This window comes from Lonchura striata, chromosome 3 (genome assembly GCF_046129695.1).
Source record: "Lonchura striata isolate bLonStr1 chromosome 3, bLonStr1.mat, whole genome shotgun sequence".
Classification (NCBI taxonomy): domain Eukaryota; kingdom Metazoa; phylum Chordata; class Aves; order Passeriformes; family Estrildidae; genus Lonchura; species Lonchura striata.
In genome coordinates, this window is record NC_134605.1 from 39,441,931 (window position 1) to 39,467,874 (window position 25,944).

The 25,944-nt window shown below is 35.1% G+C and overlaps 1 protein-coding gene across 22 annotated transcripts in view; it reads left to right on the forward strand.

Moving 5' to 3' along the window:
* The window catches only part of AFDN (afadin, adherens junction formation factor), a 119,156-nt gene that overhangs the window by 74,833 nt on the left and 18,379 nt on the right, over positions 1-25,944 (forward strand). For 21 of the 22 annotated variants that reach the window (XM_031504320.2, XM_021544178.3, XM_077782085.1 and 18 more), the window contains 8 exons: positions 1,262-1,365; positions 2,805-2,891; positions 21,741-21,806; positions 21,966-22,039; positions 22,532-22,650; positions 23,348-23,542; positions 23,811-23,902; positions 24,340-24,528. In XM_031504320.2, the coding sequence (XP_031360180.1) occupies positions 1,262-1,365; positions 2,805-2,891; positions 21,741-21,806; positions 21,966-22,039; positions 22,532-22,650; positions 23,348-23,542; positions 23,811-23,902; positions 24,340-24,528 (926 nt within the window). The remainder of the gene's footprint in view (positions 1-1,261; positions 1,366-2,804; positions 2,892-21,740; positions 21,807-21,965; positions 22,040-22,531; positions 22,651-23,347; positions 23,543-23,810; positions 23,903-24,339; positions 24,529-25,944) is intronic. The other variant, XM_077782082.1, reaches the window with a different exon arrangement.

Consider the following 25,944-nt stretch of genomic DNA (forward strand, 5'->3'; position numbering starts at 1 on the left):
TTAAAATAATTCTTTCACTGTTGATCAGTGTAAGAACTTATGGTTTGGGCATTTGTAGTCCAACAGAATTTCAGATGACAAGTAGATTATAGATCTTGTGGTTGCATGAAACTGAGTTAAACTTGTAAAAGTAAAGCAGGGGGTCTGGTCTGAGCATTTTCACTAAATGAACAAGTTATAATCTTTATTTGGTGCTACTCAAATTTATTAGGATTTCTTGATTTTCTGCTTAAAAGCAGTTTAAAAAAAAACTTGTACAGGAATATCAAGGTAAATAAGAGGCTGTAGCAAAGGAGGCTATTGAAAAAGCAGACTCTATACTACAATGAACCTTTGCAATTGTTGCTTCCAACTTGGTTTATAGAAAGTTATATTCTTGTATTTAAAAGAAAAGTAGGAAACTGACTGTTCTGGAAGCCAAGTTAGTAACAGAGGATGTAGTTCTGAGACTAAAGGAGCTTAGTAGAATAAATTATTTAATTAGTAAGTATAATTCAGTTGCCATGCAAATGGCTGTATAGTCATTATAAGTCAGGCTTTTTTAATGCATATGTTCAAAATTTTACTTTCTGGGTATACCTTAAATTATGCTGAGAGACTTTTTGGAGTGAAACAGTGTAAACTGAATTGCTGAAAAATGGTCTTTATGAGGAGGAGAATATAATTATTGGATGGAGTGATTAATAATTTCTCTGTGATATGTATTCTCAATGTCCCTGATTTAGGAGAAAATATTGGATATTTCTGAACTACTGTGGCTTCTTTTTCAAAATTATAGGAATTTTTCAAATAACAGAAAGTAAATCAAACTAAATACCTGTTAATTGCAGTGCTGCATTTAAAAAAACATTGAGTGCACACAGAGCTTCTTTGCTAAATCTATGCTGAGACTGGTTTGCTAGACCCTCTGTAAAGTAGATTTCTGTAGCAGTGTTTTAATCAGAGTTCTGGTAGTTTCTATTCTAAAAGAGGATTTGGTGTTTTATGTCTCTTCTGAATCTGGTTGGTAAAAGCAATATTTTGCAGCCCCGGAGTTTCCTATGAACTTGCAGTGTTTTTAAATAAGTATGTTTCTGAGAAGCAACAGCTATGGAACTATAGGATTTTGTATGTACTAACATAAAAATGCAGCAAAGCACATAATGGCATCTGATATATAAGATTTGACATGTTAATGAATATAAAAAGATGAATACTATTTTGTTTTAATTAATGTCTTGAGAAAGTACCATGGCTATATTGATGTTACTTTTTCTTTCAGGTTTTTGTAGACTAATACCTCATCCACGGTCACCAGGCACGTGGACAATATACTTTGAAGGTGCAGATTATGAAAGTCACCTGTCCCATGAGAATGCTGAGCTGGTAAGTATTGATTCAGTGAATAATTACTGACTGCAGGCTTGGTAAGGCATTGAGTTTTATGTGATCAGTTTTATTCCTTATTAGGAAAAATAGGCTTCATTGTTAAACGTGTAGTTCATCAGTGAATTTGGTACATTTAAGGAACTGTTTGGAGATTTTTTTTTCTGAGTCACTGTTTTTCTAGGCTGTAGTATGATTATAATTTTCACATAAGTAAACTTTGTCGTATTCTCCCAATCTGAGAATAAACAGTGAAGAAATTTCTTCTAAACACAGGCAAAAATATATATGGATGTGGATCTATAAATAACTTATGGAACTGCAGGCTGCTTTTATTTATAAATTAGCAGTTACCAACCAAATATTTAATATTAAGTTCTAGTCTAGTGCTTTTTCCTGGAAAAAATCAAAACTCTTTAGTTTTCCTTTACATTATACTTACTAAAAAGGACCCCACTTCAGTGCAAGGTAAGGGTTTTTTTCGTTTCTGTTGTAAGGGTTTGTTTGTTCTGTGATGGGTTTTTCTGTTTGTCTGTTTGAATATTAAAGTTCCTGAACAGCTTGGTTTTGGAAAGATGGTGGCTTTATGTGAAATAATTTTTAGAGCAACTAAACAGAAATAGCATTATATTTTAATTAGTATTTTCAGCTTAAAAACTACTTGCATTTTTAATACTTGAACTCAGTCAAAAACTACTAATATTTTTTAAATTCCTCTTCTTGGCTTATATTTTCACTTGTCATGGGTCTTGTTGACCTTGCAGTTATGTTTCAGTCTGCATACAAGCTAAAATGCTACAACTGACATTCCTCAGCTAATGGAGATTGTGATGACAAATTTTTGAATTGAGGAGCCGGCAATGTTGAAAGATATAAAAAAAAATAAATTACTGAACATGTCTGGGGACATGAGTATTCAGAAGTGAAATTTTTTTGAACTTTATTTCAGAGGTTTAATTCTGCCTTCAAAATGAATCAGTTTCTTAATAATTATGCAAAGATAATGCCATCTTCTGGATGCAGCACTAAAGATTGAGCTCTCTGTGTAGATCACCATTACCTTTGTAATAGAGGCTTATGGAGTCTGCATTTCAGTTTTTGTTAAAAGTTACTACAGTCTTATAGACTGGTTGCATTTCGATTTTTGATTCATTTATAATCTCTTTACTGAATTAAAGAAGGAGGAACAATGAGTAGACCTCAAAGTTTCAGCAGTGTAGTATAACACAGGTGTTGTACTTAATATGAACCTGTATTAATTAAATGTTAGCTATTCTACCTGTAAAACAGATACCAGATATATTATTTATGGTGTGAGACCTGCTGCTCTAACAAAGTAGTTTTATTTGTAATGAACTATTTTGCTTAGTTACTTTCCTAGCTTGGGATTGAATATAAACTTCTGAATTTTTTCTTCTTTCCCCTTCACTATTTGATAGGCTCAGCCTTTGAGAAAAGAACCTGAAATTATCACTGTAACACTAAAAAAACAAAATGGAATGGGACTGAGCATCGTTGCTGCCAAGGTATGGAAGTCAGTTTGCTTAAGTCTTACTGAAAAAAGCCTGCTGTGGAAAATGTTAATGGTAAAAGTCTGTTTCCCTTAAGTTATTTGTGCGCATTTTGTTGATCATGCTATTATTCTGATTGGGAAATGTTTCCATAAAACACGCAGATGGGGACAATACAAGGGAAAACATAATATGGATGTAGTTATTATGACACTTCAATTCAAACCTCTTCTCCAGGTTTATTCTATTTTTCAGAGCCAAAAGTTAGCAGTGTTATTAAACGGAATTAATAAACAGGTGTATTTAGCTCTTCTGCTGAAAGTAAAGAAGTAAACACAGTGTGTGTGTGGGTTAATTGATGAAGAAACAAAACAATTCAAAGTTATGCATTAAAGTTGGAATACTTTCTGCCATGAAGACAACACCTTTTCTTTTGTACAGAGTAGAGGTGCAGGAATGGCTTTTGTTTCTTTACAGTGGAGACATACTGCATAATAGCCAAAATTGTGGGTGTATGCTGTAGCTAGCAGCACTACCTAGTAATGTATAGAATGCACATACACCTCCAGCCACCAGATGGAAGACTCCACTAGTTAGTTGGTTTTGCTTTATTAACTGAATCAAATAGCAAACATAATCTTTAGAGTTTAAAACACTGTTGCATAAATTATGCAACAGTGATACCGAAAAGTCTGTGTTGTGATTAGGTGGTTTACAATAGATGGAAGAAGTCTTTCTTAATGTGTCTGCACTGTGGAGTATGTGAAACTTCAGAACACTGTGGTACCCCTTGGTGCCCAGTGCATGAGCTGAAAACACAATTGTTTTAAGTTACCTCACATAATTAATTGCTTCTAAACAGTACTGTTTGTTTTGTTTGTTTGTTTTTCTTTTTACAACCTTCACTCATTTCATAGTCTGTTCTTGAAATGGTAATCTTGCATGGAATTTTTAAGAATTATTTCTGACATCTGTAAAAGAATTCATGGTGTCAGGTGCATAGTTCTAAACAATCAGCAGTTATTGAGGAAACAGTTCAGGATCTGGAAAATGTATTTTCTGCTCTGATTTTAGTGGAGTGGGTTAATAATTAGAGAAGCAAATGCTTGTTCTTGCCACTGGATTAAATATGTATCAAACTTCTGACTGCCATCTACCTTTCTGTTGAATGTTTCAACATGTGCCATGGAAGTAATTTTTTTCACTTTACTCTGTGAAATATAATTTCTCATCTAGAGTGAAGCAGCATATTACAGGGGGAAAAGTTTCCTCTTTCATTGGAGCTGACTGGCTCCTGGATGTTGATTTAACAACTGACATTTAGCTTCCATTAGCAGTATGTAAGAATGCTACTGGTCAGTGTGTAAACTTGATCTGAAAGTTTTTTACAAGTTATTTAATACATTTCATGAGTTCTGACATCTATAAAGGAATACCCGATCAGTCATGAAAGGAACAGTTTTCACCTGCACAGTTGCTGAAACACTGGTTCAGGCTGTTATTTTTCATCTTAGTGCTGTGTGCTGCCCTAATACTGGAATTCTGTTATAAAAAGTCATGTTTTAAATCTTGTTCTGAAAAGCAAGAAACAGATTATTTTAGTTTTGGTCTATGTACAATAGAAACTTCTGCTTAATATGAAGTCATCAGAATGTTCATTGGATAGAAATGATTGTATGCATTGTTTGAAACAAGTTGCTGTAGTAGTTAAGTGGGATTATTTTCAAGAGGTTCAAAGTTGCTTACTGAGAGTAATTATCAGCATGTTTTTCCTGTAGTAGGCTTCATTTAACAAAAGAGTAAAGAAGAATACAAAGAATGCACAAGCATTCATTTTCTCAGTCTGGTCAGAACAGAACTGCTTAGAGAATTGAGTGAGTGTGACTTGAGAAGCTAGCAAGGGTTGGTGCGGTTTTTTTTTTCTATTCCTTAGATTGTTGATATTTACTGGCATATTTTTCTAAATGTCTCAAGTAGTATATCTTTTAGCAGCATAAAAGTTAAAATTCTGATTTTTAACTTCAAAAATGCAGAAATAATACAGTAGACTATTTGTTAAAATTTTCTAAACGTTAACTGGGTGGAATGCCTGAAATGAGAGGGAGAGGCAAGTGTAGAATAGATTCAGATTTTTCTAAACTTTCTAATAGTAAAAGGTTGGCTATTAGGTGCTCATGAAGTTGAAGAAATGAAAGATCATACTTGCTGCTGCCCTGCACAGGAGTCTGATTGCTGGCCCAGTTGTCTTTAATGAAGTATTGGTTTCTACAGTGCTGCGAAAGGGCTGTCTCAGTAGAAAATTCAGCTGGTCAACAGGCCCTGCTCCAACCACTGAAGGACAACCCTGAATCTGTTCAGCTTTTGTTAGGAAAACAGATCTTTTCCTATGATGTGACAAAGTACTTGCTTTGCAGTAACATGTTGTGAGAATACCTTTGCATGTCAGCGCTGACTTGCCTTTCTTGTTATGTGTTATGGGGCTTCTCATACTTGCCTTGGGCTTTGGATTGAGTTTGTTAATGTGCAGTTTGATGACATTCTAGAGGTGGACAAAATGGGCAGATTATCAGGAGATCATAAAGAAAAGTAATACCAATGAACTGCTTTTCTTCCTTCTACCCATTGCAAAAAAAATGTGTGCTTACCTAGTAAATCTCTGTTCATCTCTGAGGAAACATCTAAAAAGTTTGTTATCTAATGATTGAGTTTTTATTAGTTTTGGGGTTTTGTTAGCTTAAAGTCTGTGCCAATTAAGAGTTTCTAATGACAAACTAGAAATCATAACTTATATATACCTTTACACCAAATGTTCATAATTATCAAGCTATTGTTACACCTTCTCTTCTGCAATCAAAAAATAAGGATTGAACTTGAAGCAAAGGTTGTAGAAGCAGATAAAGTTGATTATCACCAACTTGCATTGAAATGCTGTGTACCTGCTTATTCTTATGATAGTAGTATTACCTTGGGATACCAGGTGATTGCAAACATGTATATATTAATGTAATTAAAACCAAAACAAAACCTGAAGAGGTGAGTCAAGGAGTATATGAAAGTGTCAGGTCCCTGGGGAACCCTGTGTTGGATCCTCTTCCCACCTAGAGACAGGTAAAATGTTTAAGTCTATTACTTACTCATATTTTATTTAGAAGTTTTAAAGGCCCTCCAGGAGTGCCAGAGAGAGCAGAAATTCAGTGCATCACGTAATTGACCTCACTTTTGTGTTATCTGAGGCAGGACAGCCCCTCTGAGCAAACATGTAGTAAATGCATATGCTGTATGCAAACATAGCAGAGAAAACAAGTTAACTTATGAAACAGCTGTTAGCTTCCAGAGCACTGTAAACAGTGTTGTGCTTGTTTGGGTTTTGTTTTTTTTTAATATAAATTGGAAAAATATCTAACAGCAATTCTTAAACTGAATGCTTTAAATCATTTTTTTTTTTTAATTTAAAGTATATAGTTTCATATGTGATCCAGAAGAATAACTTCTTGTTCTGCCCTTTGGTAGATACTGCCAGCTTGCTTACAGTAATACTCTGTAGCTTTATTAGCAGTAGCTTTTGTAATGGAATATGGAAATGTAGTTGGTAGGAGTGGTTGGGCGTAGGGAACGGGGAACAGTGTTACTTTTTGAGGTTGTGTGCAGACTTTGGTTGCTCTAACCCTGAAAGATGTTTTGATGTTAAAAGCTGCCAGACTCCCAACCACATTGTGGTTAAGTTTTTATGAAATCCAGATGATTTGGAAGCTGCGTGTGCATGCAGTTTACTTTAAAAATATATCACTTTTTTGGGTGCTTTTGCATGTGACTTCTTAGCCATCTGTGGGCCAGCACATTACTTCCTGTTTAATTTGGAGGTTTTTTGTCTTTAGTACAAAAGGTCTCCCTTTTTGTTTTTTCTAGCTGTTTTCAGAGTTTAATAAAACCTCTACACTAAATGGAAGTCAGAACAGCATAACTGATTACGTAAGAGTCTGAATATTGTATTGGTTATAGCTGGTGTTGATAAATGCTACACTGTGTCATAGCATCGAGCTCCGAGTTATCTTGATGGGTATCTTGGAAAATCCAGCAGACTAGAGCTGGTGGTTGCTGTTGAGGGCTGGAAGAGAAGTGGAGAATTGTTTTTTTTCTTTCAAGGATCTGTAGTCCCGGAGATCAAAATGTGGTTTTCTGTTGTTGGAAGAACAGAATCCATGGTAAGTCCGTTCAGGTTTCTGTTGGGACTGTTTCTCTCTGAAGTTTTACTATCCCTGTACTTTTTCCTGCTCTCTTGCCTGTTTAAACCTGCCAGTAGTTATTTGTTCATGTAGCAACTATGTAATACAGCATGCAGTTAAATATAGTCAGATGTTAGTAGCTAACTTTCTAAAATCTAGAAAGAAAAAACTAATTTTTTAGTTTGTTCTTCATATGTACTCCTGAAATTTGTGGAAGTGATTATTAATATTTAAAGTTTCAGGTGTGATAACTACTGTTTTACTATGTCAGAGCATGAATAGCATGACCTGTGATGTGTTTACTTGTCGTGTTAGTTGGCTTTAATCCAGGTTCCTCTAAAAGTCTGTTTTCCTCTTACAAAATCTTAGTAGAATAATTAAAATCAATGTCCCAAGCAGTGTGAGTAATACTCTCTAGACCGTTCTGAAAAGATCAGAACATACAAATTTGTTGCAGTTAAGGTGTCTTATTCAACACGTTTGCAGAGGAGAGGCATTTAAATTCTGTTTAAATTCCTGCTGCATGAAAGGAAAGATTCCCATGTCCTGCAGGAATGATAGAGGAAATTTTGTTGATTAATCTTTGCACGCTGGTTATACTCGTTAGTGTTTTGTGATTTAGTTCTTTAAAGTATGGCACACTTCTGCTTCTTGTCCAGTCATCTTTTAGTAGTATCTACAGAAAAAGTTACCTTAAAATATATACAAGGAACTTAAAATACATATGTATATGGCCCCACTGGCACATAAATCAGAGTGTATTTTCTAGGATTTTTTAAGAGGTAGTCAGATTAAGTAGTGCTTACTGAAATAGTATGAGGGGTGAAAAGGCGTTTCTTTTTTGAATAGAAGCTTTTTAAACATAAGTATGACTGTTCAGCAGTAAATACTTTGGGGAATGGATTTACTGTTTTAAAAAAAATTTGTAACATTTGTATTATTTGTCAATCTTGTTTGTTCATAAGGAAAAGTTAAATTATTCTAAGTTGCTTTAATTTCTAAACCACTGTTTGTCATTTTATATTTAGCAGTCAGTTCAAGGTGTTAAATTTAAGGAGGATTTGAGACTACAGGAATATCAATTTTAAAGTAAAATTTTTATGAAGGTTTTTCCTACATATATCTTGTAGGAGATCCATGTAGAAGAAACAGGTTTAAACATGAATTTAATTTTTTTTCCCAAAATTGTAAATTATGCTTATAGTTAATTATACTGGTAACAATACACAAATGTAGATCTAACCTCTGTTTGCAAATATAGATAATTGATAGGATTTTTTTTTTTTTTTTACTTTCTTAGCTTTTCACATATGTTCTAAGTCTTAAGATTTCAAATACCTCAGCATTTAAAGCCTTCCTGTGGCTGTGTTTTCTAAGTTTGTAAGGAAATTTTCTGGCCTTTCCTGCCAGCATGAATTAATTGAAATGTTTCAGTAATAAGATTTAAAATTTTGTGGAGTTGGTTTTTTTTTTTTTAGTGTTCAGTACTAAACAATTAAACTTAACTACTGGTGTTGCCTTAACAAGCTTCTTTCTTAGGAGGATCTTAGAGAAAATACACTGTATAATTCCCATTTCCAGAACAGATTTCTCAGTTTCTCAGTCTCACAGAAATAAAATAGTATGTAGGTTGCCAGTTTAGTCTTCATCATGAACAAATAAGTAACTGTTTTGTTAGCAGCTTGCCTGGTTTTTGTTGATTCCTAACTTCCAGCAGAGTTTTTGCTTAAATTTTTGCCCTGTAGATGTTGTACAAAATTTTTTTAATGCTTTTATGTGCTGTGTAAAATCTGAAGGTTACACCATCTCAGAGTGATTATTATTCTCAATAGCTGTGAGACCTCAGCTCTGCTCAAGTGGAGTGGATTTTGTCTTACTTATTCGCCTGTATTTAGATTGATACTGCAAATATGGGACTCAGACATGTATTTTAGGCCTTCTGAAAGACAGTGAGTTTTAACATTCATGTGCCATTTTCTCATGGCACTATTTCCATGTGTTATCAGGCACTTCTTATAAGAAACATGCTTGCTAAAACTGTAGTGCACATACACTGTAGCTAGAATTCTTGTACCAGGCTTCGTTAAATTCTGGCATTCTAATAACTTTGAAAATTCTGTTTAGATGCATATTAATACAGCTTGCCTAGTTTTTTTCCCCTATTAATGGAAAAGACTTTTGGAACTTAGTAACTTCTGTGTTGACTTTTTACTCAGTTGGAGTAGGAATTTAGGTGCTTGATAGTATGTGTTAGTGTACACACTGATCCAGGATTACAATGTATCCATCTGAAACTCCAGAGCCTGTATTATGTGGAAGTTAATGCTCTGGGTTTTTTGGGTGGTAATTTATCCTTAACTATAAAAGCAAGTTCCATTTCTTTGAAAAAAGTGTAGAGATACAGGGTGGGGTTTTTTTTTCAAAATAAATTGCCCACTATGTCTTGCTTGTGAAGCCTAATGCAGACATAATTAAGCTGAACCATAAAATCAGAACTGAGTTACCAAGGAAGAGCAACGTAGAACCTGCAGTACTTGTAGATTTGTACATAACTCTTAAGTATTATTAGTGTGTCAGTGTTCAGGGAGAATTTATAGCAAATGTGCATTAAAAAGTTAACCCTTGTCTAGTGAAGTAGAGCTCAAGCAATATATTTTCCTTGTGCTCAGTGAAAGGTTTTTCCTTCAAAACAAAAGAGAAGTGGAATAAAACAGGCTCATATATATAACTGCTTTTTTTGAAAATTAAGAGTGCCTTTAATCCATTTGTAGTATATTAAGTTGCATCATTTATAATAATAAAGAAGACTTCAGAAAGGTTAAGAAAGACTAATGAACAAAATTTGCTTAGTCTTTTACAAATATTGTATATGAAACCTTTTGCATTTATTTACCACCTTTCTCATTTCATGAGAGTAAAGTTAGGAACTGTTGCACACTTGATTCCAATCTTAGAATTAAATGTTAGGCCTGTTGCCTTCATGGAGTGTGGGAGAAATCATGCTGTTGTAAATGTATATATATCTGTTTAGCACAAGATGCTAGAGCTCTTTGCGTCAGTGTACCTGCTTTCCATGCTGAACACTTAAAATCCCCATACAACTACATATGCACAAGAGTACAGTACAGTATAATTTATTAATGCCAATTCAGGACATCCACTTCAGAACACGGGGTTGTCCTGTGAGAAGCACATTTAGAAGATGAGAGTATATTCACTTGCTTGCTGTGTGTGCAAGTCAGTCTTGGTTGCAAACATTCTTTTATTAAGAAGAAAAATATTCCATTAAAAATAACAAAACTACTATTCAGTCTTTTCTCTTTACTCCCTTAGAGGTTTCTTGTAAGTAGAGCATCTGGATACACCAGATATGAAGTTTCTAGGTTGTTGGATGGTTCAGATGTTGGATGTACTGCTGCCAATCTACCTTTTTTTCCTGTGTAGTGAGACATTTACCTGTTTTTTTCACCCAGTGCAGTTTAAAGCTGCTGTGGAATTGGTTGTAGCAGTTAAATGGTTAGTTTCTTTGCCTGTTGAATAATGTTGATTATCACCAAAGGTTTGGTAATAATCTTGTGATTGTTTTGTTTAATGGGAAATATTTTGCCCACTTGTGACTGTACTTTTTCTAGCTCCAGAAACGTTTGGGTTTCAGCCCCTGACATATGTATATGCGGAGGAGTATGTGAGAGGGAAAAGCAGAAGTATGTTGTATGTAGAGTATGGGTCAGTTTTAAAAATCTTTTTAAGTCGGGGTACAACATGACTCAGTGCAGCTGTAACCACAGCTAACAGATCAGTTTTAGATACAGTAGGCTGGTTCACCTCATTTATATTTGAAAAGTATTTTCTCTAATGATGACAGATTTCCAAAGTGTCTGCATTGGTCTTGAGGCAGCACAGGCCTTAGCTTTCTCGACCAGAAGCTACAAAGTTGGCCTTTCTCCTGTCTCTGGGCCCACAGCAAGTAGTTCAGTGAGTCTTAGACTTAATATGTTTAGTACCTAAAGAAGAAAAAATATATACTCATCCAAGCTAAAGAACGCCTTCAGCTTTGTGGGTTGTGAGTGTTTGGGTGGTCAAAAACCTTTGCATTTACCTCCTAGAGAGTGAATTTGTAAATTTGCTGCATAGTTTAGTAAAGTGTTATTTTTTAAAATGCTTACAAGCTTGGGTTATTTAATTGCTTCTAGACTAATTACTCACCAGGGCAGTCAGAGTGAGACTTGATTCTGTTCCATAAACTTGCTTTTAAGGATGTTTATTAAAACTTACAGAGAGCTTCTGTGGAAGGTTAAGAATCTGGAATCAGGAATTAGCCTTGATAAAAATCAGTGAAATCTACTCTGCGTGTAGGCAGATAAAAGGCCTGATGGCTGGTATCAGACTTGATAAGCTACATTTGTATGCTATTTTCTTTAAACACATTTTATTTGCAGTTGATTCATTCTGTATTAAACAGTTTAATTTTTATAAAATATCTCAGAAGCTTAAGTGAATTAGAAAAGCTCTAGGCATTGAGACATCCCAGATAACTTTAGTAAGGTATATTTGTGTATGTGTGCACACATATATGTGATACTTAGATTTTTGAAATAAAATCTTATTTTGTTTGCATAAATACGAAGAAGTTAAGAAAATCTTGAAAATTATTAATTTTAAAAGATCTATTGTTATGTGAACTACTGAAATGTTTTGACATATAGTCTTGGTATCTGAAACAACATTAAATTATAGTATTACTTAAAAAGGTTGGTGACTGTATGATGCTTCTGTGTATTCAAAGTATATTTGGAGAGTGAAGATACTATCAGTTCAGGACTACTTTTGTATTTTACTATTTATGTGAAATTTGAAACTATTTAGAGGTATATGTACTTAAGACAGAATGTACATTTCTGTCTTGAAAGATCATTAAGAAGACTGTGACATTTTATGGAAAAATGTCAGACTTGGCTTTTATATTAAAACTTTTTTTGTATTAAAACATCTAACATTTTTTAAATTTGTTTTTGAAGTGTATTTTTTTAATCAGGTGTTATTTTGCCAGTCTTCATTGGAAGCTGTTCGTTGCTTTAGTTTTATCAGAGTGATAAACAAAGTATATGAAGCTCAATGGGTGTGGGCAAAAGAGGCTTCTGAACAAGTAATGACAGAGCCTTCCTGTTAATTGTCTGGAGCAGCACCGGTTTGGTTAGGTGCTGTTCTGCAGATGCATAGTTTTTCCTTAATTACTTAATACAATTCTCCTGATATTTTTAACAGCTGTAAAAGTGTTTTTATAATAGTTTTTGTAGTTATAGTTCCCATTATAGGCACTGAAATAACCAGTCATTTTACAGGTCTCCTAAAACTGCAAGAATATTCCTAACCTCACAGAAAGTAGATCTCATTCGTGATCCACCTACGTTGGGTGGGGCATGGGAGTAGTTCAGCTGTTAACAGGTTAGCACCTAGTCTACAGATGGACCTTCATTCCTTCTCATTCTTTAGTCCGAGATACTGGTGAGGCTGTGTGGTGTCTCAGCACCTCCAAGCCATCATTCTGCAGGTGGCAGGTCCCCATGAGCATGTCACAGCATGGGTGGCTCACCTGGGAATGAAGCTGCATGTTGGTTCTCACTAGAAGGAGTTGGCTGTTGTTTTCACCATGCCTTTATGGCTGCTTGTCCTGGCAGATACCAAATGGGAAGGAGGAGCAAGCAGAATTTCTTCTGCCTGCTTTTAATGCTTATGTGGTGACTCGCTAGCTCAGGGATTGCTGTGGTGCTGCCATGAAGAAGGCTGTTGGATATTCCTGTTATTCAAACTGTGACTTTTCTGTGCAGTTGCACTACATGGTGTGTTCTGGTTTTATGGCTGATGAAATGTATGTGAGACAAAGGTTCCTGTGTCTGTTACTGACAAGGAAGTTTTACAAAACTCATCTTGTGACATAGTAATACTAGCAATAAAATATGTTCTTCTTAACTACTCTGATTAAATCTGTCATGTTTATTAATTCATTACTGTGGTACTTTGTACATCCTCCTGATGCAGGAGTAGCAAATTCGTTTTTTAGATCACTGTAGTTTAATCTTGTTCTTTTCTTCATTGGTCTGAATACTTTATAGAAATAGCTGTGAAGTTTGTTTTAGTTGGGTATTCTTTAGTGCTGCCGCTTTTATTTCTACAGTTTTCATAGTGATATTTTTAAGCAAATGCAATATTTTGAGCACAATCCTTTTAAAGCAAGGAGGGGCTTGCAAAATAATTCTCATTGTGCAAACACTTATGGGCTACTCTGCACTGATATATTATAAATGGATGTGATAGAATGGATGTTTCTTGTTAGGCTATAACAAAAATAGAGGATAGATTACATTATCCAGCTTGGTCCTTTGACTTCTTTAACATGACAGAATTTTTGTAATTAAGCAGAAAATTGTGCCAAGCCTAAAAGGGGCAAATACCCTTTTGGACAATAGGTATGAAATCTTTGTATAGCATTGTCTCAGCCGAGATTTTTTTTTTTAATACATTAAATCTACTTGGCTCTGTTGTATCAAATTAGTTTTCCTTCCATCCTCCTGCTCCCAGTGAATTTGTTGTTTGTTTTTTTGGTGGGTTTTTTTGTTTTGTTTTGGTTTTGGTTTTTTTTTTTTTTTGTGGGGGTTTTTTGGTTTGGTTTTTTATGTTTTGGTTTGGTTTTTTGGTTTTTTTTTTTTTTGAGATTGAAGTCTGTGTGACTTGAAGAATGAAAATCCTATGAACAAACATAATACTGGTGGGAGGTTGTTTATTTTCATCACCTTTCAGGGTCTGTTTTAGTGAGATACTGTAGTGGCTAGTTGTTTGCTCCCCTGCCCTGTGTCAGTGCCATCTTAAATATAATGTTATCAGTATTCTAAGAGGCTGAAGTTGTGCTGACCAGAGATGCCAAAATTGCCTCTTCAACTGCTGTGGATTGCCATAGTTGCTTGAGTTCTCAGAACTCTTCCAATCTTTCAGGCCTTACAGGAAAGCAATGCAGTTAATTAGTTTGTTTGTTTAGTCAATAAATTCTTTACTTAATTCCTTTAAAATAGGTGATGTGTCCTGGGATCTAGCTCAGGTTTTCCAGTTATCTTACTGCTATGTAGAAGACAATTACAAGTGAAAGTTTACAAAGTCTTCATTCATTACATCCTAATTTTCCAAATATGAGTACTTAGCAAGCACTTTTCCTGAATTAGTTGAAAAGAATATATGTGTGCGCATCTATAAGAGCACATTTATCAGAATATACCAATGCTATTTATACATGTTTAAAAGAAAGTTATCTCTCAAGTGAGATTTTAATGTCGGCTTCAATTGTTGGATTTTAATGGGTTTTTTGTTTGCTCCAGTCTGACTGAATTCATTCATCTCCAAGATAAATAGTAGTGTTTTTTTAAAAGGAACTGGAAGTTCTTGCTGCAGTTCCAGCTGGTCAGCTGTTCTCTCCTCCACTCTTTGGTCTTATTTGCAGGTGAAGTTAGATTTGCATGGACTCTGAAACTCATGGCCTGTGAACAGTACTGATAGGAAACTCAACAATCATCATCATCCAAATGTCTAATAAACCCTTTCTGTGTTTCATTTCCTTGCTTTTTGTTTTCCTTTGTTTTTATTTATAGCCTTAGGTTGTAATTTTAGACTCCATCTTGTAAGATTTTTCTAAACTTGTTTTTGTTCTGTGATAAGAACTATTTCAAACTAGCCTGCCTTGTAAAAAATAAAGCTAGTCCTCTTTTCTAAAAGCTTCCCTATCTTCCTTCAGTCCAACTTTAAATATTGCCACACCCTGTACGGGCCCACACAGATGAGATAAAGGTAGGTCTAAGGAAAGTTGAACTCCTGGTAAGTTTTAATCTCTGGATTTATTGATAGTGTTTCATACCTCAGTTTTTTATTTATCCTCTTGACTTGTAGCCCCCTTTAGTCCATCAATAAGGGAGGACTCCTTGTTTATTTAGTTTTTATGTGGTACTTTCGTCGCTTAAACTTTTTCCATACATTTTCTTCATTTAGATTTAGAATAATGACCTAAGTTACCATTCTAGCAGACATCTGTGTGCAGAAGCGTCCTGTTTTTATTTTTACCTCCCAAGCAGGATTAGGAAATCTTTTGAAATGCCAGTTATTAAAATTCAAGTTAAATGGAAAAGTTGTCCATTGTCATAGATTTCCAATCTGTAAACCAGAGCAAATTTAGGATTAATTATTTTCATACTCTGACTAAACTCCAAGTACAACATGTTAACATCTTTCAAGTTGGGTTCTTTTAAAATATTTAATTACTTCCTAAGGTAAGTGTGAAATGATTATAAGATCTTGATACAGATATTGCATCTCATACAAATGTGCATCTTCATCTTGGACATTGGATGTAATTTAAGCTTGCTTCAGTTTCCCCCATGTGTTGGCTTTTGGTGTCTTAAAGATGAGTAAGTCCAAGCGTGGAGAACATTATTTTCAAAAATATTTTCATGCTTTGCCTCAGAGAACTAATAAAGCTCTCTGGAAAAAAAGGGGGCAGGATGCATTTTTATCCCATTGTGCAATTACAGGAGTAAAAGTGCATTGTGTTTTTTAGCCAGATGCATTTTCATCAGTTCTACCTGTATCTTTCATCTCAATCTCTTGATAAAGTTAGGATTGTTTTTACATTTAGAAGGGGAATGGGTGGGACTTGAGAAAATTGGAGAGTATCTTTTCAGTGCATTTGTCATGCAAGTGTTCAAAAGCTTAAAAATGAAGACATTTTCCACTATGTATTTTACTTCTCTGTGTGGGAACCTGCTTGTATATGGGTATTTGGTTTGCAATTGTTTTAAGGCTCAGCTCCCACTAGAACACAGTTGTTTTGCAGACACTACACAGAGCTGCTTGAAAAGTCAGGAGATGAGGTATAGTAGAATTTAGGAATGTCAAATGGTTTAAGTTGTTGGGTTGAAAATAACACTATTCATTCAAATAAAGGAATTAACCTTCCTTAATGATCCAGGTCCCTCCTAGCAACCTCTTTTCCTAACCTGTTATGAACAGTCATGCTGTCTGTAAACAATTTAGGGAAACTGATTAAGTTGAAAGCAAAGCTTGTATTTTGGAGGAGGGGAACTGGAGACAGGGATCAGCTGAGTCTCCAGCCAGGTCTGTCATGGGACCTGCCACAACATAGTGCCTTCACAGCTCCAAGTATGAGACAGCATGGGAGCAGACAGGTGGGTTTCTTCCAGACACTGTACAAGTGCAACTACTACTGTCACTGTGATTAATTTATTAGTATAGGACTTAAAAAAATCCTGAAATGTGTGGATAGCACTTCACTGCTGGCCTCCAAACTAATTCTCTCTACCTTATGCACTTTGTGTATAAAGGTTTTTGTGTATTGATTATTTAACTGGATTGTAAAAGCACAGAATAGAGGTGTTTTTCACATTGCAGCTTAGGTCTGATGTACATCAGGTATCAGCATTTTTAAATACCATATTCCCTTCTTCAGCCCCCATTTCACTATTTGTTGAATTATGTTCAGCTAAGATCTTTATAAAGAACTTTTTTCCCTCCTAGAGTTCTGTTTTGGCTATGCATTGTAAAAGTAGATATTATTTAGAAGTCTTCAGAGTAGTGTTATAGTCAGTTCAGTTCAGGAATATTGTCACCTAGGTAAACTGAAGCAGCAGGAGTAGTTAGTGGGTTTTTTCCTTAAATTATTACTTCTAGGGGAGGATTTCCCAATTTTTTCCTCCAAAGGGTATCTTACTTTCTGCAAGGATTGCAGGAAAAAGTTGAAAAGTTGATTGCAGGAAAAGCGTCAAGTGTGAAAGAAAATGGGTAGATTGGTAGCACTAGAAAGTGTGGCACAGTGGATGAGGCTTTTCTAAATATAGAATATCTTATATTATTTTTTGAAAAATACTTTTGAAAAACACTTAAGCTTTTTGTGATTTGTATTTGGTTATATATATTTGAGAAAACATGCTGTAGGTTTCAGTATATTAATCTCAGGGAAAGGCAACAAGCCATCTCTTCATGCTTACTTCATTCTTGCTTTCCACAGTCATCTGACTCCTTTAGAGTTGTGTTCTTCTGTTTGGACTAAAAGCCATATGGATACACATGCTTCTGGTATTAACAGTTGGAGAAAATAAAATGAAGTGAAAAGCTTTATCATATTTTTGTTACCAATACATGCATGTTACTGCTCTGTTTGTGGGGGAATAGTTTTAATTGTGTTGGCCTTCACATTCCTTTGAAAGAAAAGCAGTTTAATAAGTAGTTCACAAAGAAATCTGTTTTATTAAGTCAGTAAACGAAAACAGGAAAACCCATGTGGAATGTATGAGAATTTTATTCATTTTGGAGTTTAGTATGGGTGACTACATATGAAGAACCTTTCCATGTTTCTGAAAATTGTATATTTCCTTCTAATGCAGCCTTCTAGAAGGTAGAACCAAAGCAAAATCAAGTCTATTTCAATAGAAATCAGGAATTTGGATTCAAGTTACTGTAAAGCGTATGGTAAAGTTGAAGGGAAGGTAATGAGTTGATTTTAAGGGTATTCAGTGAGAAGTCTTCCCAAGCTTGTGAAAGCACATGTGTATCACTAGAAACATGTTAAATGACATGTGAATTAAAGGAGAAGTTCACTGGTCCTAAAGACATGAGTAGATGTGGTAACTGATAAAGATTTTTATTTAATGCAATCTGAACAGAGATTTATTTTAGAATTATTTTTATGCTTTCAAAATGCATTAGTTTTGTATTTAACTGAGATGACTTGAAGCTCATACATCTGCTCATAATTTCCTTAAAAAAACCATGAAAGAGATTGACAAACTATACAGACATCATAAAAACATCAGAAAAGATGCAATGAGGAGTAAAATGTCAGCTCCTTTGAATCATAATGAAGAATTACTGTCAGGGTTAGATTATAGGTGCAGTTAGAGCAAAATTCCAACTGATACAGTACCTTCCAGCTGTGGTGCTTTTAGCAAAAGAACATAAAAGTGTAAGATCTTTCTCTCCTCTGAGGAAAGGCTGGGAGAATTGGGATTGTTCAGCCAGAAGTAAAAGCCCCAGAGCAGCCTAGTTGTGGCCTTCCAATACATAAATGGGGCCAGCGAGATAGCTGCAAAGGGACTTGTTAGAAGGGCAAAACAAAGGGGAATGGCTTTAAATGGAAAAAGAGTAAGTTTAGATTAGATGGTCAAAAGAAATTCTTTCCTGTGAGGGTGGTGATGGATTGAAACTGCTTACTCAGCTAAGTGGTGGGTGCCCCATCCCTAGAGTGTTCAAGCCCAAGCTGAATGGGGCTCTGAACAACCCAGTCTAGTGGAAGGTGTCACTGTTTGTGCAGAGGTGGTTGGAGCTAGATGGCCTTTAAGGTTCTTTCCAACCCAAACTATTCTATGGTTCATCCCGATTTCTAGCTTTCTGTAATTTCAGATTGCATTGTATCTGTTTGGGGGGGGGTTTATGTTGTTTGTTTGTTTGGTTTTTTTTTTCTCTAAAGCCTCAAAGAGCCCTACTGAGAATCTTGGATTCTGTTTACACGTAGGCATTTTTTCAGCAGTCTTGTTCCTGGCTGTTTCCCAATTTAATTATGGAATCCTATGGAAAATATTTTGCAGGGTGGAGGTTGGTTGCATTTTGTTTGTGTTTTATTATTTAAAGGATGCTAGATATGATAGGAGAAGTAAGAAAGCGTTTTCTACTGGCTGATAGTGTGATGGTAAATAATTCTATCAGTGCAGCTTCTAATCCAATTGGCCTTTAGTTCCCTTGATTGTTGCTTTGCTGAGGAGCCCATGTGTCTGCTTAGGTGGTTCTCTCAAGAAAGATATTCAATGTTTCTGATGATTCTTGTTATCACCTGAACCTTATGGTTCTGTTAGTGTCTTTTTGTAAGGGAGTAATCAGAATTCTAAGCAGTTTTCTAAATATGACCCTTTTAGTGACCGTGGTGATTTTTTCTTCTCTTCTGTTCTTCTGGCTTCCAGATTTCTGAGCTGATAAAAGATGGCTCTGAAAACAGTGACTAAACCTTAGGAGTTAAAGTCAGTTTAGAAACCACTCTTATGGGTATTTATGCAATTGAAAATGTTTATTTCATCATTATCTGCAAACCAATATAAGCCACATATCATGGGCTTATACAGAAAGTTTCAACATCGTTTAATGTGCCTAAGAGTCATAATCAAGCATGAGAAAGGTGATGTATATGGATGAATATAGTGTCTGAAGCAATAAATGAGTACCAAAGATGCGTGATTAATGTGTGCACTGTTTTAAGTGGCAGTGCTCTTCCAAAGCTCTTGTTTTTACCTAATCATTGTGTGAAACAGACCTTTGTCTGAATTTCTGGACCCAAGGGGAAGAGATTCCTGCTAGCATCCTTTGAAGTTAGGACTGAAAAAAGTGCTGTCAATTCCAGGTGGCTTCAAAGGAACCTGGTTATCCTTGGTCAGTGTGGCCACCAAGAAAAGCTTCTGTTTGGTTCCTGCAATGACAGATGTGATGCATAAGGTTATAACTGCAAGGGTGGGTGGGTGAGTTGCTGCTGATTCTTTTGCCCTTTGGAATTCAAGGTGCTTGCCTTCAGGTATTCTTAGTGGCTGGAGGCAGAGGAAGGAACATATAAATGCTGTCATTTAACTTTCAGTTCCCCACAAGGAAAGGTGGTGCCCTGATGGGAACCAGCAACTTAGGAGGTTGAAACATTACTTCACATTTGAACCAGTGAAGTACATTTTCACCCCATTACTGCTCCAGCGTTCAGCATCATGTGATCCATCAGCAACTCTTGGTTTTGACTTATTTGATGAATCTTCCATTTGGTACATTTAGTTACATTATTGTTATTTGCCTTTTTTTTGGGCACATAAGAGCATGGTAAACAAACAGCATATATATTTAGGGCTCCTCTGCAAACTTCCATTCCTTGTGAACACAAAAAACTTTTGCTGCATTATTGAACCTGTTATTAATACACAAGGACAAACTCTTTCTTATTGCGTGTCACCTTGAAGTCTTGAAGAACTCCTGCTAGAAGATCTTCTGATGTCCATCTTGGAAGTCTAGGTGTTCAGCTAGATCATCCTTCCTCATATACATGTTGGTTGCTTGGGGGAAGAACAAAGAGATGTGTGAAGCATTATTTTATTTTCCATTACATTTATCTAGCTGTCTTCTGACTCGTGTTTCTCATAACTTCAGCCAATTTTTCTGGTATAAAGTTAAAATTATTTGCAGTTACAGCAATGTTTCTTTAGAGCTTTTAAGAAAAGAACTAAATTTTCTTAATTTCTTTGTATTCTTTTTAGACAAAGAAAGTATCCTTATTTAAGTTATTTTTTGCATTTTTTCTTTTTAGCTAAAAGTATGACTTAAGCAATTATTATGAAAAATTTGGACATGTAAAATGTTAATTTGGCATCATAAGACTTGAAGGAATACTTTTTCTGCATCTTTTATGTAAACATTTGAGATTAACCCAAGACTTAAAGAAAATAGGTCTTTCACTTGTGTAGAAGACCATGTCTGTGTAGCTTTTGAATAACCTTCACCTTGGTTCTTATTTTACTCTATTGTAACAATGGGAGCAATGCATGCTTTTGCTGCCAAAACAAAAGAGTTGAAAAGGAGGGGGAAAAAGGAGGAAGATATATATTCAATATAAAGTAACTTGGGTAGTTATACTAGAAAAATAATGTTACAATTAAGTCTGTACTGTGTTGAAAACATACTTAGCGCTCTCCTAAGTGACTTGCAGAGTAAAATGGCACCGTTTGCTGTAGTAGATAAATGACACGTTAATAGTCTTACATTATAAGAGACAATTTAAAGGTTTGTGATACTAACATTGGACTGATTTGTGTGGTGTCTTGTACATTGGAGCATGTGGATGACACAACAGCATGGCTTGAATAGATGCTTCTATTCTTGTATCTTGGAATCTGTTGGTATCTGTCTTGCAATAAGTTCACTGTTAACAGTCCTTTCAAAATGTAGCAGAACACTTCTGAGAAAGATGTTTTATGAACAAAATTGCATGGTTTTGCACTAGACTTAAATATTGGCTTTGTCAATTCTAAAATACTTATGTTTGCTGTACTTGTTTATGTAAAGCTAAAGATACTCTCCATTCCTTTACACTGGTTTCTTTACAGTCCTAATGAATGTAAAAAACACTTCTATTCTTTTTTCACATATTCTGCAATTTACCTTGTTTCACTGGGATACAGTTCTCTCTTTAAAAACATAATACAAAGACATCTAAATAACAACGTATGTAAAAGTGCAAAAAACTATTTCTTATTAGAAGGAGACTAGAGCAAACCTCTAAAGTATAAGTTTTAGTTAATGTATTTTTTTATTCAAACTTGCATTAAGAGCAAATATTCTTTGCTTCTAACAAAGCTTGCAGTTTAAATAGGCCTACTATTAAATTTTTCATATGAATTTAATTGAATGTTACTCTTCTCTGCATAATTGGTTTTTCTCCAGTTTGAAAATATATAAAAGTAATGAGAAAGTAGAGGTTCACTTACCCATGTAAAATTTTGATTAAAGTTTTTGGAGTGCTTAAGAGATAAAATATAAATTAACTAAATTAATGCCTCTTTCTCTGTAGGGTGCTGGTCAAGACAAACTTGGAATATATGTCAAGTCTGTTGTGAAAGGAGGTGCTGCAGATGTGGTTAGTAATATTCTTAATTGTCAATTTCAGAAGTAGTAAGAGCCTTTGGAAATGCTTGAAAATCCTTTGTTTACTAGTTTGTGTGAATGAATGATTGTTTTAATGGAGATCATGTTAGCATTGGTGTATGAATTTGCTTCTCCTGAATATGTGTTTTAGGATGGTCGTCTGGCTGCAGGGGATCAGTTGCTTAGTGTGGATGGTCGAAGTTTGGTGGGCCTGTCCCAGGAGAGGTATGGAATGCTTTCATTGGTTGCTTTTATACAAAGGAAATGTTAGCTTAATAATGTACCGAAATGGGCAGAAGCTCATTTTTTTTTACACTTTTGGCTTTGTCTTGGCATTTGATAACTGCCTATGGATAACCTTAGCAATAATTCAACTATCCGTGTATTCCGTGTATGATTTTTCTCATCTTTTCATACTGTATGGGTTATTTATATAGAAGAGACTGTATTATACATTTGGATTTTGGTTTGGAACAGTCTTTATGTAGGTCTAGTTTTAAATACTTTGGCTTTGACCTTTGAAGCAGAAACTGGGACTAAAGAATACTTGCCAGTCTGTGCACATAAGCCTATCTTCTTGTCATTATCTTGTAATTTTTTTCAAAGTGATTTTAAGTGATTTTAATCTGAAAAAGAGTGTGCTGTCAAGCAACAGATTACTGATAATAAGGGTGACTAATAATACAGTGCCTAATTTAATTTTTTTTTTATTTGCAGGGCAGCAGAACTTATGACTAGGACAGGTTCTGTAGTAACACTAGAAGTAGCAAAACAAGGAGCAATTTACCATGGTCTGGCAACCCTGCTTAATCAGCCATCCCCAATGATGCAAAGAGGTAAAGATACTAATATTGATGCTAATAACAGCTTTGTAAGTCTGCCTTCTGCATTCATAAGAATGCAATGTAACTAGTAGGAAATAAATAAATGTGAACAGAAGCCCTGGAATGTATTTTGCCATTGAATTTTAATGGGTTTTTAAACCAGAAATTTTATAACATATCTCCTTAAGTTTCAGTGTCTGATCATAAGAAGTTCTTGGATGCTTCTCTAATGTTTTATTATATCATCCTACTTCAGGGTACTAACAAGTGATACATTAAAGTCCAATATAAAATAGTATTGTAAAGGAAATAATTTTGTCAGTGAAGACATTTTCTACATACAGGGTAGTACCAGTATAGGAAAGAACGGGTTAAAAGAACAAATCCTTATTATCACGGTTGACAACACCATCACAGATGGCATAGGTCTCAGTCATCCAGAGACCATTCAATATAACATATTTAGTTTTTCCAATTGTTGTGGTACCTTTTCAGAAGTTCTTTTGAAGAATACAGATTGAAGGAATTCTGTATATTTTACACAAGATTGGGATTAGGTGTTTGAAGAAGTAAAGATTTTTAAACCTAGCATTTGATTTGCTGGGAACTTAATTCTTAAATATAAGCTTAAAGTAGCTCTGGTTTGGAAAAAAAATACGCTAGGCAGTAGTTAAGTGAAAAGGAGAAACTACATATCCAACTGTTACAGTTTCTGACCGCCGTGGCTCAGGTAAACCCCGACCAAAGAGTGAAGGTTTTGAGCTGTATAACAATTCCACACAAAATGGATCACCTGAGAGTCCTCAGCTGCCGTGGACAGAGTACAGCGAACCAAAGAAGCTGCCAGGGGATGACAGATTGATGAAGAACAGGGCCGATCATCGCTCCAGTCCCAATGTAGCAAGTAAGAGAAGTTACCCTTCTTTTGGGGATAGATTCCTCCTCCAGTAGTTTTAGACGCTGTTGTATTCAAAAGAAGGTGACTGTTTTTAAAAATGGATGAAGTTTAAAATACCACTGCAGTGGTAACATTTGGAGCAAGCTTCTTGCTAGAACTACATAAGGACAAAATCATAGTTATTTTGTGAATACTGTTACTTTATTAAGTCTTTATGAAGGTCTGTAAATTATTATTAACAGTCATGTAAATGCTTCCTTTAACTTTCCAACAGATCAGCCTCCAAGCCCTGGGGGAAAGAATGCTTATGCATCTGGAACTACCACCAAAATAACCTCAGTCTCTACTGGAAATCTTTGTACAGAGGTCAGAAATGGCAAGCAAAATGCTGGCTATTAATCTTTCTTTATCTATTAGTAGTGTCAGTGTGCTTGAGTCAAACCAGTGTCTTACTGAGCTATTTGACCACAGTGCTGGTGTTTGTTACTGGGTAGGGTTTTGCTTATTACAGCTAATGAAAGGTTTAGAAAGTTTTCAATGATTTCATTAAATTCTTTTAATGAAGTTGTCCTTGTGATTTCTTAGGTTTGTACAACATTGCATACTCGCTTTGAGACCATAAAAACATGAGTCATAGCCACAGTTATATTTGATACTAGGCAACGTCTTCATCTCCTCTCCCAGATGAGTAATGCTCTGAGGAGACAAAAGAAAATATTTGGAAAATGCATGTTTGGAACAATCTTCCATACAGATCTATGTGATTAGAGAATCCTGCCTTATTTTTTTTCTCCCTTTTTCAGGAACAGATTCTGCCACCACGACCTGAAGCTTATCCCATCCCAACACAGACATATACTAGAGAATATTTCACATTCCCAGCTTCAAAGTCACAGGATCGAATGGGTCCAGCTCAGAGTCAGTGGCCAAATTATGAGGAAAAACCACAGCTTCAGGCAGAAAGTAATCATTCTATCAATACTACCATGCAGGTGAGAAAAAAATTTTTTCAGTATGAGGAAACAAATCGGAAAGAAACTGCTTGCTTTCCAATCCTGTACTGCTAGAGACTTTCTTCAGAATAGTCAGTTCTCTACAGCTATATCATAAGATGGGAACATGACTATACTTTTGTCAAGATGGGCTCGGGTTCAGGAACCCTATGGTTTGGGGTTTTTTTTCCTTCTCATTGTGCATTTTTCCCCCCCTTCTTTTCACATAATTTCTTACCATGTTCTGCAGACGTGTTACCTGGGGTATTTTAATCCCCCTGTTAGAGATAATGGGGTGTAAGTTGAATTAGGGTTCATCTTGTAAAATGTTTTGTGGCTTTCTGAAGAGCAAACTAAATCTCCATTCTTCCAAGAAGGTTTATGTGGAAAAACATTTGCCTGAAGGGTGTGTTATTTAGTGATAAAGCACTAACATTGAAATCAAAAAAATTCTTTAAGATCTATCCAAGGTGTTTACTGAAACATTCCTGCTCCTAGTTAAAAAAAGAAATGTGTTAATTTCAAATCATATCTGTTATCAAAGTATAGGTGCATCTTGACATGGAATGAATTTACACCCATTGTACTTCTAGAAATTCAGTGTTGTTCTACTTCTGTTAGTGAGAACTTCATTCAAATCCATACAGGAAATTAAACCTAGATCTACTAGATCTAGTTATTGGATGATCTTCTTTCTCTAATCCACCAGACTTAAAAATATAGAGAGATTTTAAAATATAGAAATAGGGTTTTTTTTTGGTGTTTTTTTGGTTGGTTGGTTTTGGGGTTTTTTTTTTTTTGTTTGTTTGTTTGGTTTGTTTTGCTATTTCTTAATTAGTGATAAGAGCAGAGCCTTACACCAGGCTTCTCTCTTACTATCGGAAAAGTATTCATCTGGGAATGCTCCAAAGTAGAATCTTGAGATTCCATCTAAGTAAGCAAAGAAAGAATTGTTTATAGGTTATTCACACATGTATGGACAAGTGAATTCATAAAAGTCACTTTTATTTTAGTGGTTTTTTAGTATTATAGAAATTAAATTCTTGTTATTTGGATTGTTTAAAAAAAATAGTTGTTTTGCTCAAAGTAGGACGGTAGTTTTGAAAGGGAATGCTGCAAGTTGAACAACTTTGGGAAATAGGTACAGAAATATTTTACTGAATTCCCATGCCTAACTCTTCCACAATTCATTATTTCATTGCACTTAATCTTAGCTGCTTAGTTAATATCTACATGCTCTCTGTCAGGGATGGGAGAAGGGGAGGCAGGTGTCTCCAGAGAATGGTTCCTACCCATGTGTCTTAACTGAATTCTATGATAATTGCTACTTGGACATGTATCTCTCCCCTGCTTAAAACAAGCTTAAGTGAGTAGCTTAGATGAGGTGGTTAAAACTGGTAAAGATGAAGCCCATCT